The 14644-nt window shown below is 62.2% G+C and overlaps 1 protein-coding gene and 2 long non-coding RNA genes across 3 annotated transcripts; 2 read left to right on the top strand and 1 right to left on the bottom strand.

The window, feature by feature from the left end:
* Nucleotides 1-693: 693 nt before the first annotated feature.
* PA2G4 (proliferation-associated 2G4) lies at nt 694-11902 on the top strand. Its single transcript, XM_038171510.2, has 13 exons — nt 694-889; nt 3181-3309; nt 3832-3937; nt 4161-4230; nt 5294-5386; nt 5851-5914; nt 7370-7448; nt 8517-8595; nt 8833-8966; nt 9540-9634; nt 10113-10240; nt 10782-10835; nt 11125-11902. The coding sequence occupies exons 1-13, from the start codon at nt 802-804 to the stop codon at nt 11188-11190; spliced, it is 1185 nt and encodes a 394-aa protein (XP_038027438.1). The 5' UTR covers nt 694-801; the 3' UTR covers nt 11191-11902.
* Nucleotides 3931-10810, bottom strand: LOC119714623 (uncharacterized). Its single transcript, XR_005261979.2, has 3 exons — nt 10655-10810; nt 4705-4905; nt 3931-4283 (listed from the first exon to the last, which is right to left on the bottom strand). It is a non-coding gene; the product is annotated as an uncharacterized lncRNA (long non-coding RNA).
* Nucleotides 11903-13032: 1130 nt separating the features above from the next.
* Nucleotides 13033-14395, top strand: LOC119714622 (uncharacterized). Its single transcript, XR_005261978.2, has 3 exons — nt 13033-13200; nt 14014-14036; nt 14209-14395. It is a non-coding gene; the product is annotated as an uncharacterized lncRNA (long non-coding RNA).
* Nucleotides 14396-14644: the final 249 nt, after the last annotated feature.

Raw genomic sequence — 14644 nt, 5'->3', positions numbered from 1 at the left:
CTGGGGGGGGGGGGCGTGGGGCAGAGCTATGGGGGTGGGGGGGTCTTGGGGCTGGGGCTGGAGGGGGTCCTGGGGTAAAGGCTGGGGGGGGGGGGGGGGGACGTGGGGATGGGGTTGGGGGGGTCCTGGGGCTGGGGGGGGGCGTGGGGCTGGGGTATGGGGCAGAACCATGGGGCTGGGGGGGAGCGTGGGGCAGGAGCTGGGGGGGTCTTGGGGCTGGGGGGGGTCCTGGGGTAAAGGCTGGGGGGGGGGCGTGGGGAAGGGGTTGGGGGTCCTGGGTCAGGGGCTGGGGCTGAAGGGGGGGGTCTTGGGGCAAGGGTTGGGGGGGGGGACCGGGATCGGGGTCAAGGCAGGGGCTGGGGCTGACCCCACGGAGCTGTGACCGGGGCCGGGGGGAGGGGGCACCCGGGGACCCCCCCCGGCAGCGCCCCCCGCCCGCGCTGCCCCCGCCCCTGCCTCCCCCCCGCCTCCACCGCTCCGAACTACATTTCCCATCACCCCCTGCGCGCCGCTCACTCCCCGTCTCCTCTCTTCTCTCGCGAGAACCGCGGTGCCCCCTGGGAATTGGAGTCCCCGCGGCCGGCTGCGGGCCGGAGCCGTGCGCGCCGCGGGCGGTGCCGGGAGTTGTAGTCCGGGGGGCGGGGACTCGGCTTCCCAGCGTGCCTCGCGCGGAGCCCGCGCTCCTGCCCTGCTCGCGCGCTCGCGCTCGCGCTCCCCGGGGTCTCGGCGGCGGCGGGGGGGGGACGGGGACGGGGCCGGGACCGGGGGCGGCGGCGGCGGCGGCCGGGGGCGGCTCCGACCATGTCGGGCGAGGAGGAGGCGGCCGAGCTGACGATCGCCGAGGACCTGGTGGTGACCAAGTACAAGATGGGGGGGGACATCGCCAACCGTGAGTGCTGGGCCGCGGGCGGCTGGGGGGGGGAACGGGAGGGGGGGGGAAAAAACGGGGAGTGGGGGAGGGGAGGGGGCAGCACCGGGGGTACCGGGAGGGGAGGGGGGGGACGGGGAAGGGGAACGGGGAGCGGGGGGGGAGGGCCTGGGGCGGGCGGCGCGGCCTAGTGCCCCCCCCCGGCCCGTCTGACCCCGGTGGGGGGGGTGAGGGGGGAGCACGGAGCCCCCCGGCCGTTGTGGGGGGGCTGCGGGGGTTCGGGGGGGCCGCTCCCGGTGTTCCCGGTGCCCCCGGCCCGGCCGCGCTCGGCGGGCGCTGCCCGCACGTGGCCTCCGCGCCCCACGTGCACCGGGGGGGGGGGGGGGGCAGGGCCCGGCGGGCTCCCCCCGGGAGGGGCGGGCGGGGGCACGGCCGTGCGGACCCCCCCTGAACCGGGCTCCCCCCGGTGCCTCCGGTCTTTTGTTAAGGGATCGACCCTCCCCTCACCCCCCCCCCGGACCCCTCTTACCGGCGGGGGGGGGGCAGCGGGGCCGGGCCGGGCGCACTCCCGGGGCTGGGCAGCACCGGGCCGGGCCCTGCCGCTGCTCCCCTCCCCCCCCCCGGACCGGGACCCCCCGGGGTCAGCCCCCCGATCCCGGTCCCCGTCCCCCCCCCCCCCCCCGCTCGGTTTTCAAGGTTTATTTTTGCTGCATCACCCCCGTTGCTCGCTGCCCCCCCCGGGGAGCTTCCAGCTGCTGCCCGTGCCCCCGGGACCGGCGGCGCTGGGGGGCTCCGGGGGCACCGTGCCCCCCCCCCCGGGCTCCTCGGGGTGCCCTGGGATCGGGTTTAGGGACATGGCTCAGGGCTTGGAGCCCTCCCGTTGGCCCCATTTTGCTGCCCCAAGTGTCGGTACCGGGGGGCAGAGCCCCCCCCGTGGGACCGGAGCCGCTCCCCGGTGCCGTGGCACACGCGGCCTTTAACACCGGCCACCGGTTTGGCACGTGGAGCAGCCCCCCCGGCTGGCAGCCCGGCCCCGGTGTTTGTTTTAGCGGAGCTGGGGAAGGGCAGAGGGAACCGGGGCAAAAACGTTCCCTGCCTGGCAGCACCCCCAGGCTCTTGGTGTGCCCCCGGGGCTGCGAGGGGCTCACGGCCCGACACGAGGCACCGGGGAAGGACGGAGCACGGTTACGGAGCACGGTTTTGTCCTGGTGCTGTGAGGAGCCCGGCTCTCCGCTCCTCTCCCCCCGGTGTTTGCCTTAACGCTGTCGTTTTTCCCCTCCCTGTGTCCTGCCTTCCCCTAAACGCCTCCCGTGCGGGAGCAGTGTGCTTGGGAGCGTTCCCAAAAGGTTTGCGACGTGTGGAGAGGTGGCCGAAAGCACCTGGAAGGTATCATGCAGGGGAAAACTTCGGGTTTTGGTGTCAAGGAACCGATTAGAGCCCGGCCCCGTAAACCCCTCCTCGGGCACTTGTGCAGCACGTGCCCTGTCGCTGACAGAAGCTCCCACGGAGGGGAAGCGCTTCCCGGAGCAAAAAAAGTGCACGGGGAGGCTGCGAGGACACCAGGACCTGAAAATAAACGTTAGTGTAAGCCTCGAGTCCTGGTGGAGCGCCCCGGCTTCACGAGGAGGAAGAGGGGGAGCAGCTGGGGGCCGCGGGGAGCCCACGGGGCCGTCCCGCAAAGCTCCGGGCACGCCGGAGCCGAGAGGCTGCCGGGACTCGGAGGCAGCAGAAGACGTGCGAAGAAGGCAGCGAAACTCGCCCTGAGCCCCAGCGAGGCGTCCCCCGCGTCAGCCGGGCGCCGTGTCGGGGCGCAGAGCACGCGCCCTGCCTCAGAGCCGCGGTCCTGCAGCGTCGGGGCCCCGCGGGATGGGCTCCGCTTCGCCAGCTCCCGGCCCTCCGGTCCCACGCGCCCGCAGCGCTGGCCCCTGCCCCTTTGATGTGCTGCGCGTCTCACTTCCCCGAGTCGTTTCCAAACCTGTTTCTGGAGCTCTGACTGGGCTGGAAGGAATGTGGCAGAGCGCTGTTCCTGCTCGGCTGCTTTCAGCCGGGCTCGGTGCGTGAGGCCGCGGCGCTTCACCCGTGCAAATCCCGACCCAGCTCTGTTTGCTCGCGCTCTTCAGGGAGAGGGCTGGGGAAAGGCAGCTCTCAAAAACACCAAATAAACATTCAGACGGGTTTTCTGTGTGTCCGCAGCCCTCTTGGTGAAAAGCTGAGTGGAGAATGGCGCTCCCTACAAAAAACGGCTCCGTCTCTTGCCCCCGCGCCGCTCGCCGGTACCGCTCTGAGGGCTCCGTGTCTGTGTTTCTCCGCAGGGGTCCTGCGTGCCGTGGTGGAAGCGGCCAGCTCGGGGGCATCGGTTCTGTGCTTGTGTGAGAAGGGAGACGCCATGATCATGGAGGAGACCGGCAAGATTTTCAAGAAGGAGAAAGAAATGAAAAAAGGTGAGGCCTGCTCCAACGCGGGCGCGTTGCTTTGGGCCCGGTGGGTGCCCGCTGCGAGGGGGCAGCGGGGCAGGAAGGGCTGCCCGTTGTTAGAACTGGCCCGCTGCTCCCAGAGAGCCCCTCTCAGCCCTGCTCACACCATCACCAGTGAGCTGGAGCTTCGTGTTTCCTCACTCCCCAAAATGAGAGGCACTGGGGGCAGCGCTGCCCTGGGAACGGTGACGTGGTGCCACCTGAACGTGCCACCCAGCTCCCTGCCTTGTGCTCTGGAGATTTGGAGTCCCTTCTGCAAGTGTCTTGTTGCTGGGGATCAGTTTTATTCGGCGGGTGTCTGGGCAAAAGGAAGAGCTGGCGCAGGAGCACGCCACGCGCTGCAGTCCTGCTGCTTTGGGGCTGGAGGAGGATGCAGCGGGGCATTTTACACAGCTTGAAAAAACCCTAAAACCTAAGTGATGTTCACACTGCCTGCGCTGCATGAGGCCGCAGGACTTCATGGGGTGTTTCTGTGTTTTCTCTTCACAGGTATTGCCTTCCCGACGAGTATATCAGTAAATAACTGCGTCTGTCACTTCTCCCCCTTGAAGAGCGACCAAGACTACATCCTCAAAGACGGAGACTTGGTCAAAATGTAAGCGTCTCGCTCAGGTTTCTCGTGAGTTGACTGCTGGCATCAGGGCTTTGCTTTTTAATCCTGCACGGTGCGTTAAGTACTTCCCCGACGTGACTAATTGCAGAATCTAATAGCTAGCCAAGCTTTTGAAACATGCCTGCGTCGGGGAATACTTGGAGGAGTCACACAAGTTTCCCCAGCCATTAGGCCCCACCTGTAATTAACTCTCTTTGTGTTGCAGCGACTTGGGAGTCCACGTGGATGGCTTCATAGCGAATGTAGCACACAGTTTTGTCATAGACGCCTCCAAGGTGGGTTTGTGGCGCGGTGCTGTCACTCCTGCAGCTGCTGCCTGGTGTGCAGCCTAAAGGGGAGAGCAAACAGCAGACGTTGGGGGCACCTGCTTCTACAGCAGAGCCTCGGGGAGGAGGTGGCTGCTTGGGTTCCCAAAGGATCTGGTGTGAAAACGGAGCCTTTTGTTAAACCCCTCGGTCCCCTGGAAGGCGAGGGCAGGCGCGCGGCCTCAGCAAGGTGACAAAGAGTTGGGGACAGACCAAACGTGGGCGGCGCTGCAGCGAGGTGCTCGAAGTGTCTGCCCTGCAAATGGAGGTGCTGCTGTGCGCTGGGCAGGTTTCTCTGCCCCCTCTGCTGGCCGCGCTGCTGCTGTCGCCTTCCCAAACCCAAGCACGGGGGGGGGACGTGTTCCCCGGCCCCAAACACCCGTCCCTGCCGCCTGCTTTTCCTGTCCGAGCGTGCCTGGGCACACCTGGGGCAGATTTTCTCACCTGGGGCTGAAGGCACCTGCTGGCACGGGTGGTTTTTGGCCCAGGCCTTTGGTTGGGTGTTCTGGAGGTGAGGCCAAGCCACGCTCCTGCAGCCGGCTGTGGGAGTCACGTGCGTGGAGCCGTCACGTAGGCTTGGAGCAGGCTTTTAGCTGGAGTCTGGGGAGGAGAACAGCAGTGTGGGTCTTCGGAGTGGTTTTTCTCCTGTGGAGAGGACAGAAAAATTTCCAGAGATGAATTGGAAGCCTTTGCAGTCCGTGTCCCCGGCTACACAAAAGACTTGTTCAGTCTTTGACAGCGATGAGCTTGTACGAGGGTGTTCTTGTTGAAATGCAACAAGAAATAATGGAGAAATTCAGCATGAAATAGGGGAGAGCCAGCGTGGTTGTGGCTGCTGCTCACCTGCTTTTTGAGCAGGGGAAGGACAACAGAGCTGGAAGCCAGGAGCTCCCCCAACTCTGACTGAGATCCCCCGCTCTGCTCGGGGGGGTGTTTGGTTAGATGGAGGCTCTCCACCAGTCAGCAGCGCGTTTTTGCCAATAAGAGGTAAAAGAACTTAGCCCCAGGAGCCTTTATTTTCCCCTTCTTGCAGGAAAACCCCGTGTCAGGCCGTAAAGCTGATGTCATCAAGGCAGCTCACCTCTGTGCTGAGGCCGCTCTGCGCCTGGTGAAGCCTGGAAACCAGGTGAGTGGCGGGGGGGCTGTGGGAACAGCTCGGATGGCGCAAGGAGCCACTTTGGGTGGAAAAATAAAGGTTTTAGCTGGGCCCGCAGCAGATCCCCCGAACGGGGCTCCCTTAAACCTCCCACTGTGCCGCTCAGACGCCTCAGCAGCCGTGGGCGTTCTCCTCTTGTCGCCCTGTTGCTATTCCAGACGTGCCTGGGTTTCTCGTAGCTGCCGGTGTCACCTCCTAAAGGGATGGTTTGTGAAAAGGCACCGGGTGCAAGCAGGAGGCTGAGCTGACCTCGTGTTCGTGCTGTTTTTGTTGATACGGGGTTAAAAATGGAAGCCTGGCTCCACTTCTCCTGTTTTCGGAGGTGTCAGGGCACCGCTCGGTTTATCACAGAGCGCTGTCAAGTGAGAAACCTGTCGTGCCCGTGCCTTGGATTTTATTCCCTTAATGTGTGTTTTCGTGTGTTCCTCATCCAGAATACACAAGTGACAGACACGTGGAACAAAATCGCCCACTCGTTTCACTGCACGCCGATCGAAGGTGAGGCCTGGGGGGTGGCCGAGGCAGGGGTAGGGGTGTTGTAATTAATCACACACGGACCGAGATCCCGAGCTGCCCCGTTCGGATCCTGGGAAGCCCACGCTGACTGCAGGTCCTAGGCACGCCACCTCCAAATGCAGCAGCCTTTGCTTAAAAATCAATTTCAAAACTTCAAAACTATCCACCTTCAAAACGATCTGGATTTTTTTTTTTTTCCTTCCTCTGTCCTTTGTTTTTGGTTTTGCTCTGTTGTGAAAGATGCGTTAATCTAGGAACAGCCGTGGGCTTCCCGGGCTGGTAGGTGCTGTCCTGGCTGGGGGACTTCCCGCTGACCTTGGGCAAATCGCTTGGCCCTCGGCTTCAGACTTGGCCGCTCACAGTTCAATCCCCTTTAGTAAATGCACAAAAGAGCTCGTTTGTAAGGCGGGATCCGTTGCAAAAGATGCTCATAGAAGCGCAGGGTATGTAATTTCCTCCCTTGCAGCTCTGAACTGATTCATGTTTTCTTCACAGCCTTGATAACGAGCGGGGGGAAGGCGCTGGGGTGGCTCCTTGATGAAAGGAGAACGCTGGGCTCTTGTTTGAAAGGTGGCAAGAGCTGAGCTCGACACTTGGCACGTGCAGATGCTTTTCTGCTAGTTAGTGACATCACCAACAAGCGGTTTCCAGCCGCGATTAAATTGGCCCATTATTAGTTAAATTTCCTGAAATGCCAGAAAGCTGGTGCGCTCTCTCTGCTCGCCTTGGCCCGGCCTCGGAAGGTCGCTGCCCCGTTCCCTGTGTGGGATGGCTTTGTGGGTCCCCTCAGTGCCCTGCTCCTTGCTCTGAAAAACTGTGGCAGGAGCCGCAGCGAGGAGGCGGCTGCTCGCGCTGTCGAGGGAGTTGAAGCAGCCACTGTTTTGGAAACAGTCAAGCGCCGTAATTATCTAGGCACTGGCAGCAGCAGAAGGCCCCAGCTGATGAAAACAAACGGAGCTGCTGGTGGCTGGGCTCTCCTTTTCCTCTCCCCTCTCACCGATGGAGCCGTCCTCCCTGGACGAGACGTGTCCTGGGATGAGCAGAAAGGGAGAGGGAGTTGAGCCCCCAAATGTGCCCTGAGTGTGGTACGGCCAGCCCCAAACGTCTCCATTCATTTGATGTGTTTAAAAACACCCAGGGGTGTTAAAAATGTGTGCTCACGGGCTCAGCTCCAGCCCGTTACGAGTGGCCGCTGAGTTGGGCGCTTCACCGAGGAGCAGCGGTGCCAGGAGGGGTCCCCAGCTCCTGCGGGGGTCACGGGGGGTTTTGGGGAGCTCTGCATCCACTGACATGCGGGGACAGCCCCTGACCAGGTGAAGCTGAGGAGGTTTCACCACCCCAGGCGGTTTGTGTGGCTATTTGCTGCACCCCAGAGCGTTGATAACGCCAGGCTGCAGCGTAGCTCGGAGGTGTTAATGGGTTCTCTTATCGTGGCAGGGATGCTGTCGCACCAGCTGAAGCAGCACGTGATCGATGGAGAGAAAACAATCATCCAGAACCCTACAGACCAGCAAAAGTGAGCATCACCTCGGGGCTTGCTGCTCCACGGTACCTGGGAGTGGCGTGGCTCGGGCTGGGGCTCCCATTTCTCGCTTTTTGGCTGTGGGGTCAGGCAGGGGGGAGCGGGTGTGTTTGCTCGTGCTGGCTGCCTGCCGCTGCGACGGGGTTTAAGCAGCAGGAAGAGCGCTCCCTGCACGAAGCCTGGCTTGAAGTCTGACCCAGGGAGGCAGACTCGGGGGTTGTTACCCCCCTGGCTTCTGTTCTACGTGAACGTGCAGCGCGTCTCCAGGCCTGGGGCTTGTCCTGAGAAGGAAAGGCTGCCAGGCACCGACCTGACGCTCCTCGCTGGCACCTGCAAGCGTTCTTGGTTTCAGTCCAGTTTCTTGAAGGAATCCCCAGCAGCTCGCAGCCTGTGGCCTTAGAGGCTGCCAGCGAAGTAGCCGACTGTTGCTCGTGGTGGCCGTGGGTGCTCGTCCAGCAGGAAACATGCCAGGGCTGTCGCTCGTCTCGCAGAGGCTGCCAGGAGCCCACCGCGTGGTGGGGGCTGTCAGGAGCATCTCAGGGTGGCTTTGGACCGACGAGCTGGATGCGTCCTTCTGCTCCAGCAGCTTCTGTCCCTCGGGGGTGCAGTCAGGGCTGGTTCTCAGGCTGAATATTTAGAGTTTAGGGGCTTTAAATCCAGCACTTGGCTCACGAGGGTGTAGGGATGTACCGGGGGGCTCTTGGCCTGCTGGGACGTGACCACGAGCTCAAGGAGCTGGTGCTGAATGTGGGGTCACCTCCCCCTCTCTGGGGATGGAGCTCCTTGTCCTGGGCAGGAAGAGCACTGGCTTGCTGTTGTTTTTCCCTGCCAGCCTGTTGCTGATCAGCTCTACTACCTGGACATAAATCTTTGATTTCTGTGCCAGCTTTTGCTCTTCTGGTCGGGGACCCGTTCGCTTCGCAGCACCTGGCGCTGCCTCGTGCTTGCAGACCCTCGCTGGCTAAGCCCAGCGTGGGCTTGTCGGAGGTGCTGTGGCTGTGTGGGAGGTGTTCTCCTCTCTATTTGCCACTTTTTGACTCACCAAACCTTTTTTTCATCCAGGAAGGACCACGAAAAAGCAGAATTTGAGGTCCACGAAGTTTATGCTGTCGATGTTCTTGTCAGCAGTGGAGAGGGAAAGGTGAGTCGGGTGCTCCCTGCCCGGCGTTCTCCGTGCACGTGGCTGGATTTGAGCACAGGCAGCGGTGCTGACAGCCTGATCCGTGTGGGGTCTTGCTGCTTCTCTTTGCATGTAGCTTTTTCCATCAAAAAAAAAGTCAGGGCAGACTTTTACCGTCAGCGTCCTGGCCCAGGCAGTTCTCTGGCGGAGGAGCTGCTGCTCTGCCCCCTTCCCACTCGGCTCTGTTCGCATTTTCAGGCGAAGGACGCTGGGCAGAGAACTACGATTTACAAAAGGGACCCCTCCAAGCAGTATGGCTTGAAGATGAAAACCTCCCGTGCCTTTTTCAGCGAGGTGGAGAGGCGCTTTGATACTATGCCATTTACTCTCAGGTATTTGCTTTTATTCGTGACCTCCCCACGTGTGCAGAGTTGGATTCTGTGTGCTCTTACAGCCCCGTGCTCTCGGTGTCCGTCACGGGGGGGGCAGCTTCTGCTGCTTTACGTTGGGGTTTGCTGTACTTGAGCCAAGCAGTGGGTGGAGGAAGGATGTTAGGGGCTTAAGCAGGAATCCCAGGCTCAGTCTGAGGATCGAGAATCTCCTGTGCCCTGCGTGGCAGGCGGGGAGCCCGGAGTTGTGGCTAAAATAAAGAGGAGTGAAAGCAGTGCCAGGGTGCAGCGGGAGGAGGGGAGGCAGCTCCAAGCAATTTTTGCACATGATTTACTCTCAAAATAAGGAAGCAACGTCCACCTGACAGGCTGTCTTTGTCCTTAAATCCTTTTCCACTCTCAGAGGGCCGTAGACACCCAGCAGGTGCCTGCTCTCACCAACTGTTCTGTCACTGCAGCACACGCAGCACCACCAGGGGAGACGCAAGTGAAGGAAGTCCCCAGCCTGACCCCGGGGGCAATTCTGAAGCCTGGGGGGTGGGATCTGGCTCAGCTGTGGCTCCTTTTCCTCTGCAGGGCATTTGAGGATGAGAAGAAGGCCAGGATGGGGGTGGTGGAATGCGCCAAACACGAGCTGCTCCAGCCTTTCAATGTCCTCTACGAAAAGGAAGGTGAGTGCTGCCGGTGGGAGGGCTGGGGGTGCCCGTGGAGCCGACAGCTGGGGGTCATTTCCCGAGGCCGGTGACACCGGGGCTGGCCATGTGGTGGCACAAATGCCAGGGGTGCACTTTAAGGGCCCTGGCATCCGTCCTCCCAAAAAAAACTCACTCCCTGCTGGCTTCTGGGCCTTGGTTTGGAATCGTTCCAGCGAGGAGATGAAGTTTTTCATGGAGTGATTTCCTGGGCAGGAGGAGAGGTTGCCAGCTGAAGCCCTCCAGTTCGTGTAGGGAGCTGGAGGGGCCGCGGGGTGCTGCTGAGGTTTTGCCCTGGTCAGGGTTGGTCTGAGGAGGTCCCGCGGGGTGGTTTTGTAGCTGTGATGGTTTGGGAATGGAAAACGGGACAGGAACTGAAACAGCACCGACATGTGCCCGGATAGCCAGCGGGTCAGGTGCCCGGGGGCTGGTAGTGACGCCCATTTCTGCTTTGCAGGAGAGTTTGTTGCACAGTTCAAATTCACAGTGCTTTTAATGCCCAACGGCCCCATGAGGATAACAAGTGGCCCCTTCGAGCCTGAGCTCTACAAGTCGGAGTTTGAGGTGCAAGATGGAGAACTGAAGGTTAGTTTAAAAAAAACCTTAAGTTTTCTTTTAAACTCGTGGGTTGCCCTGTGTTTCTGCCCCTCGGGATGAAGGTGGGAAGTCCAGGAGACTGGATGGAGAGGGGGTGAGCAGGAGCTTAAAAAAGGAAAAGCTCAGCCCCTGCAGCCAGGCTGCCGGCACGTCCGAGGGCAGCAGTAAGTCGTGGTGCAGATCAGTGGCTCGTTGCAGCCCCGCAGCACCAGCAGAAACGTGTTTTAGCCCAGTTTGGGCTCTTATTTCCTGTATCAAACGCAAGCTTCAGCTCGTGGCAGCGGTGCCAGCCCCTTCCTAGGAGCTGCTGAGCAGCCCCGACAGCTGCCTCCAAGGCCTCGTGCCTCAGGGGAGCGCGGGGCCGCGGCATTCCCTGCTGCTGCTATGCCCGTTAGGACTTACCACCATTCCTTCGGGGGCTGGCGGCGCTCCTCCTGCTGTAAAGGCATTTAAAGCCCTTTATCTCCTGTCAAAGAAAAAAAAAAATAGTTTGGCTTTCTAGTTTCTTACGTTTCCTTCCTGTCTCCAGGCCCTTCTACAAAGTTCTGCAAGCCGGAAGACCCAGAAAAAGAAGAAAAAGAAGGTAATTTGGTCACGTTTTGTGGGATTGCTGGCACCCAATCAGCAGCACCCAAACTTCACCAAGTTCCCGTGTGGTTGTGTTTCGGGCTCACCTCAGTGCAGCGCTGAGAGAGCAGAGGCTGGTGTTCCCCTGCTGCAGGAAGAGGCACCCTCGAGGCACCCACACCCTCTTTTCCTCCCAGTGAGGCTCCTCGGGTGGGCGCCCTCACCGCTTTGTGGTCGCTCTGCCCCTCGCCGGTGTCCCCAAACATGTCCCCGTCCTGACAGCTGCCCTGGGTTTGTTTCCGCAGGCCTCCAAGAACGCAGAGAATGCCACCACGGGAGAGACGGCGGAGGAGAACGAGGCTGGCGACTGAGGGGCTCCCGCTCCCTCCATGTAGCACCCACTTCACACACACTCGCCCCTTTTCCCCCCCCCCAAAAAAAAAAAGAAAAAAAGAAAGAAAATCTAGCACTGTTTGTCTCTTACGACCAAATGACAAACAGTCTGGACTTCCCACTGACAACAACCAGCTCCTATTGACTTTGCCAATGAGGGAGGATTCTCTCAGCCACTTCAGACTACTTAAAAATAAAGCAGGAAAACAAAATGAGGAGTAAAAGCTAGTCTATATCCACTCTTTCTAACCTTTTATACTACTCATACTTAAAGAGGTGAACAACTAAGCCGTTCCCAGGGAGAGGGAGTGCAGAGAGCTGCTTGCTTTCTCCTTCTGCCTTCTCCCTTTTTTTTAATTTCTCCCTTTACAGATTTTATTGGAGGAAAAAAAAAAAAAAACAAACAGATTACGCCCGAGAAAAAGTGACCTGTGTTTAGTGATATGGTACGCGCGTACGGTGTAAGGTGACCTGCCTCGCAGCGCTATCTCAGCTCCTCCCCAGCCGCGTAGGCATTTCTGTCTGTTACCTTGGGGCAGAGGATTTCTCACTTTCTTTTAGCCTCTAGATTGTACGTTTCTCATTGGAAACCCACCAAATTTTGTGTCCCCTGTGAGACTGTAGGCTGTCCTGTCTACCGCGCTCTGTCTCTGCCTTGGTTTACGTATAAACGCTCTATTTTTTAATACACCGCTGTGGTGAGCTTGTTTTTAAATTGACTGCCCAACCTGAAAGGAAGCAAATCGGCATTCCCCACCTGACGGCTCTGCAGAGGGGCAGGAGGCAGGCGAGCTGGTGGCCCCGGGGCCGTGCCTGCTGCTCTCCACTTTGTTTAAATTCCCTGATGCCCTGGGGTGTTTTCTTCTTCCTCGTGGCTGGTTTCCATGGCCCGTGAGTGCGTTCCACTCTTCAATGTGTGTTGGCTCCTGGAAGGACGTCCTGCCTGCACGCGCTCGTGGGGGCAGGAGGCGAGGGAAACGCTGCAGCAGACTCGGGCTAGAGTCCAGCCGGGGGTACCGCTCTTTTCTAGTGGGTCTTCTGTTCTTTTTTTAAAAAGAAAAAAAAAAAAAAAAGCTGATTGAATTTCATGAATTTGAACGTGTGAGGTGTTTTTCTGTACCGATACCTGCGCATCGGGTCTCTGCTCCCTCTCCTGGAGGTGATTTGGGGAAAATTCCCCAGCCCCGGCCGGTGGCTGTTCCTCCACAGACACCGCTCTTCCCGACGCCAGCTGGGGCCTGCCTCAGCGCCACACGTGCAGATACAACCAAAGCCAATAAAAGAATAAACGATGCGATAACTTTTTTTTTCCTGATTTTTCCACCTCTCTGCTCCTCTTCTCCCCCCTTCAGCTCCCTGGGGGCCCGGGGGCAGGTTGGGGTGTGTGGGGGGGAGGAACCCCAACCTCGTTCCCCAGCAGGAATGTTTTAGGGTTTCTTTTGGGGTTTTTAAACAATTTTCTCTCCATTGCCTGCTGTGGGGGGGCGGCGGGCCCAACCTTTCACCTCAGCCCCCGCCCCAGGTCTGTGCGCCTCTGGGGCTGGCTGCAGGTTTATTTAATGTTCTACTTTAAAAAAAATAACGCTGAACAAGACAAGAACCCACCCAATTATTTAAAACGTGGGAAATCTCCCGAGAAGCCCCCCCCGCGCCACCTTTGTTCCCCAATAACCCCCTGAGGGGTGTGGGGGGGGCGGTGGCTCTCTCCCGCCGTGCAAAATGGCGGCCGGCGCGCGGACTACATCTCCCGTCATGCCCCACGGGGCGCCCGCGCCTCCCGTCGTGCCCCGCGCAGGGGGCGGGGACTCGGCGCCCGCCTATAAATAGGCCCCGGCGGGCGCTCGCGGCCTCTCTCGGCCGCCGCCATTTTGTCGGCCGCTGCCGCCGCCCGCCTCCATCCGCCGCCATCCGCCGTTGGAGCCGCCGTTAACGCCGCCGCCGCCCGCCGGGACTGAGCGGGGCGGCCCCGCGCCGCCATGAGGGCCAAGGTGAGCGGCGGGGGGCGGCCGATGGCGCCTCGGAGCGTGATGCGGCCTTGGATGAGGCCTGGGGGGGGTGCTGGGGTTTGGGGGGGCTCTGGGTGTTGAGGGACTGGGGGGGGGCCCTGAGGGGGGTCCCCAGGTACCGGGAGAGAAGGGGGTCCCTGAGGGGGAGGTCTCGGGGGGACCCTGGGTGCTGGAGGGTCTCGGGGAGTCCCTGGGTGGCGGGTCCCGGGGGGGGGTTCCTCAGTGTTGGGGGGTAACAGGAGGGGACGGTGCCCGAGGGGGTCCCTGGGTGCTGGGCAGACCCTGAGGGGGGTCCTCCGGGTGCTGGGGGGTCCCTGAGGGGGGTGGGTGTCCAGGTGCCTGGGGTGCCGGAGAAGGAGGGGGTCTCTGGGTGGGGGGTTCTCGGGGGGGCCCCTCAGTGCTGGGGGGTGCCGGGGAGGATGGTCCCCGAGGGGGTCGCTGGGTGCTGGGGGTGTCCTGAGGGGGTGCCAGGAGGGGACGGGCCCTGAGGGGGTCCCTGGGTGCTGGGCAGGCCCTGAGGGGGGTCCCCGTGGTGCTGGGGGATCGCTGGGGGGTCCCGCAGTGCCGGGGGGGTCTTTGGGTGCTCGGGGGGTGTCGGGGTGGGGAGGGTCCCAGGGAACCGGGGCTGTGTGTGGGGGGTGTTCCGGTGCCCTCTTGCAGCGGGAGCAGGTGCAGGGCCCGGGGGCTGCTTGGGGGGTCGGAGGGGTCCGGGGGCTCTGCGAGGCCGTGCAGGGGAGCCCCGGGGTGCCGGGTCCCGGCCGCGCTCACTCACCGGCTGCTCTCCTCTCTCCGCAGTGGCGCAAGAAGCGAATGCGCAGGTAGGTGGGGGGGGGGAGGGGGCTCCCGGGGTGGGGGGCTCCCCGCGGGATCCCCGGGCCTGGCGCTGCCCCTTCCATGGGGCCGAGGCCCGGGGGCGGGGGGGGGGGAAACCCGGCGGCGGCACCGGCCCCGTGCCCGGTGTGCGAGCGCCGCTCCGCGTCTGTCCCCTAGGCTGAAGCGCAAGAGGAGGAAGATGCGGCAGAGGTCCAAGTAGGCGCCGCGCCCGGCCCCGGAGCCCCGGAGCGGAGGAGCCGCGGGGGAGCAGCACGGGGAGCTGGCGGCGGGGCCGCGTGGGGACCGGGGCTGCGCTGTGTAACGGCCCCGGGGCCGCCAATAAAGCTTGGATGTGTTCGTTGGATGCAGGCTGCTGCTGCTGCTGGGGGGGGCCGGGGCGGGGGGGGCGCCGGTAGGGACCGGGGGGCACCGGGGGCAGGGACCGGGCACCGGATCCCGGGTGCTGGGGCCACGTGGAGGAGCCGGGGGGGGGGGGGGCGGCGGGCGGGGCCCGGAGCGCTCCGTGCCCGGGCCGGGGCTGGGTTCGGGGCCGGGGGGCGGCGGAGCCGGGGCCGAGGGGGGTGGCACCGGGCCGGCGGCGCGCGGCTGTGAC

This window comes from Anas platyrhynchos, chromosome 34 (genome assembly GCF_047663525.1).
Source record: "Anas platyrhynchos isolate ZD024472 breed Pekin duck chromosome 34, IASCAAS_PekinDuck_T2T, whole genome shotgun sequence".
NCBI lineage: Eukaryota > Metazoa > Chordata > Aves > Anseriformes > Anatidae > Anas > Anas platyrhynchos.
The sequence above is the reverse complement of the archived record's forward strand: the minus strand, read 5'-3'. Positions and strand labels throughout refer to the sequence as shown.

Excerpts from the sequence above, each read along its gene's own strand:
- PA2G4 (XM_038171510.2), top strand. The coding sequence starts at position 802 with ATGTCGGGCGAGGAGGAGGCGGCCGAGCTGACGATCGCCGAGGACCTG. Across the intron at positions 5,387-5,850 it reads TGGTGAAGCCTGGAAACCAG|AATACACAAGTGACAGACAC; the intron begins GTGAGTGGCGGG and ends TTCCTCATCCAG. Across the intron at positions 9,635-10,112 it reads TGTCCTCTACGAAAAGGAAG|GAGAGTTTGTTGCACAGTTC; the intron begins GTGAGTGCTGCC and ends TCTGCTTTGCAG.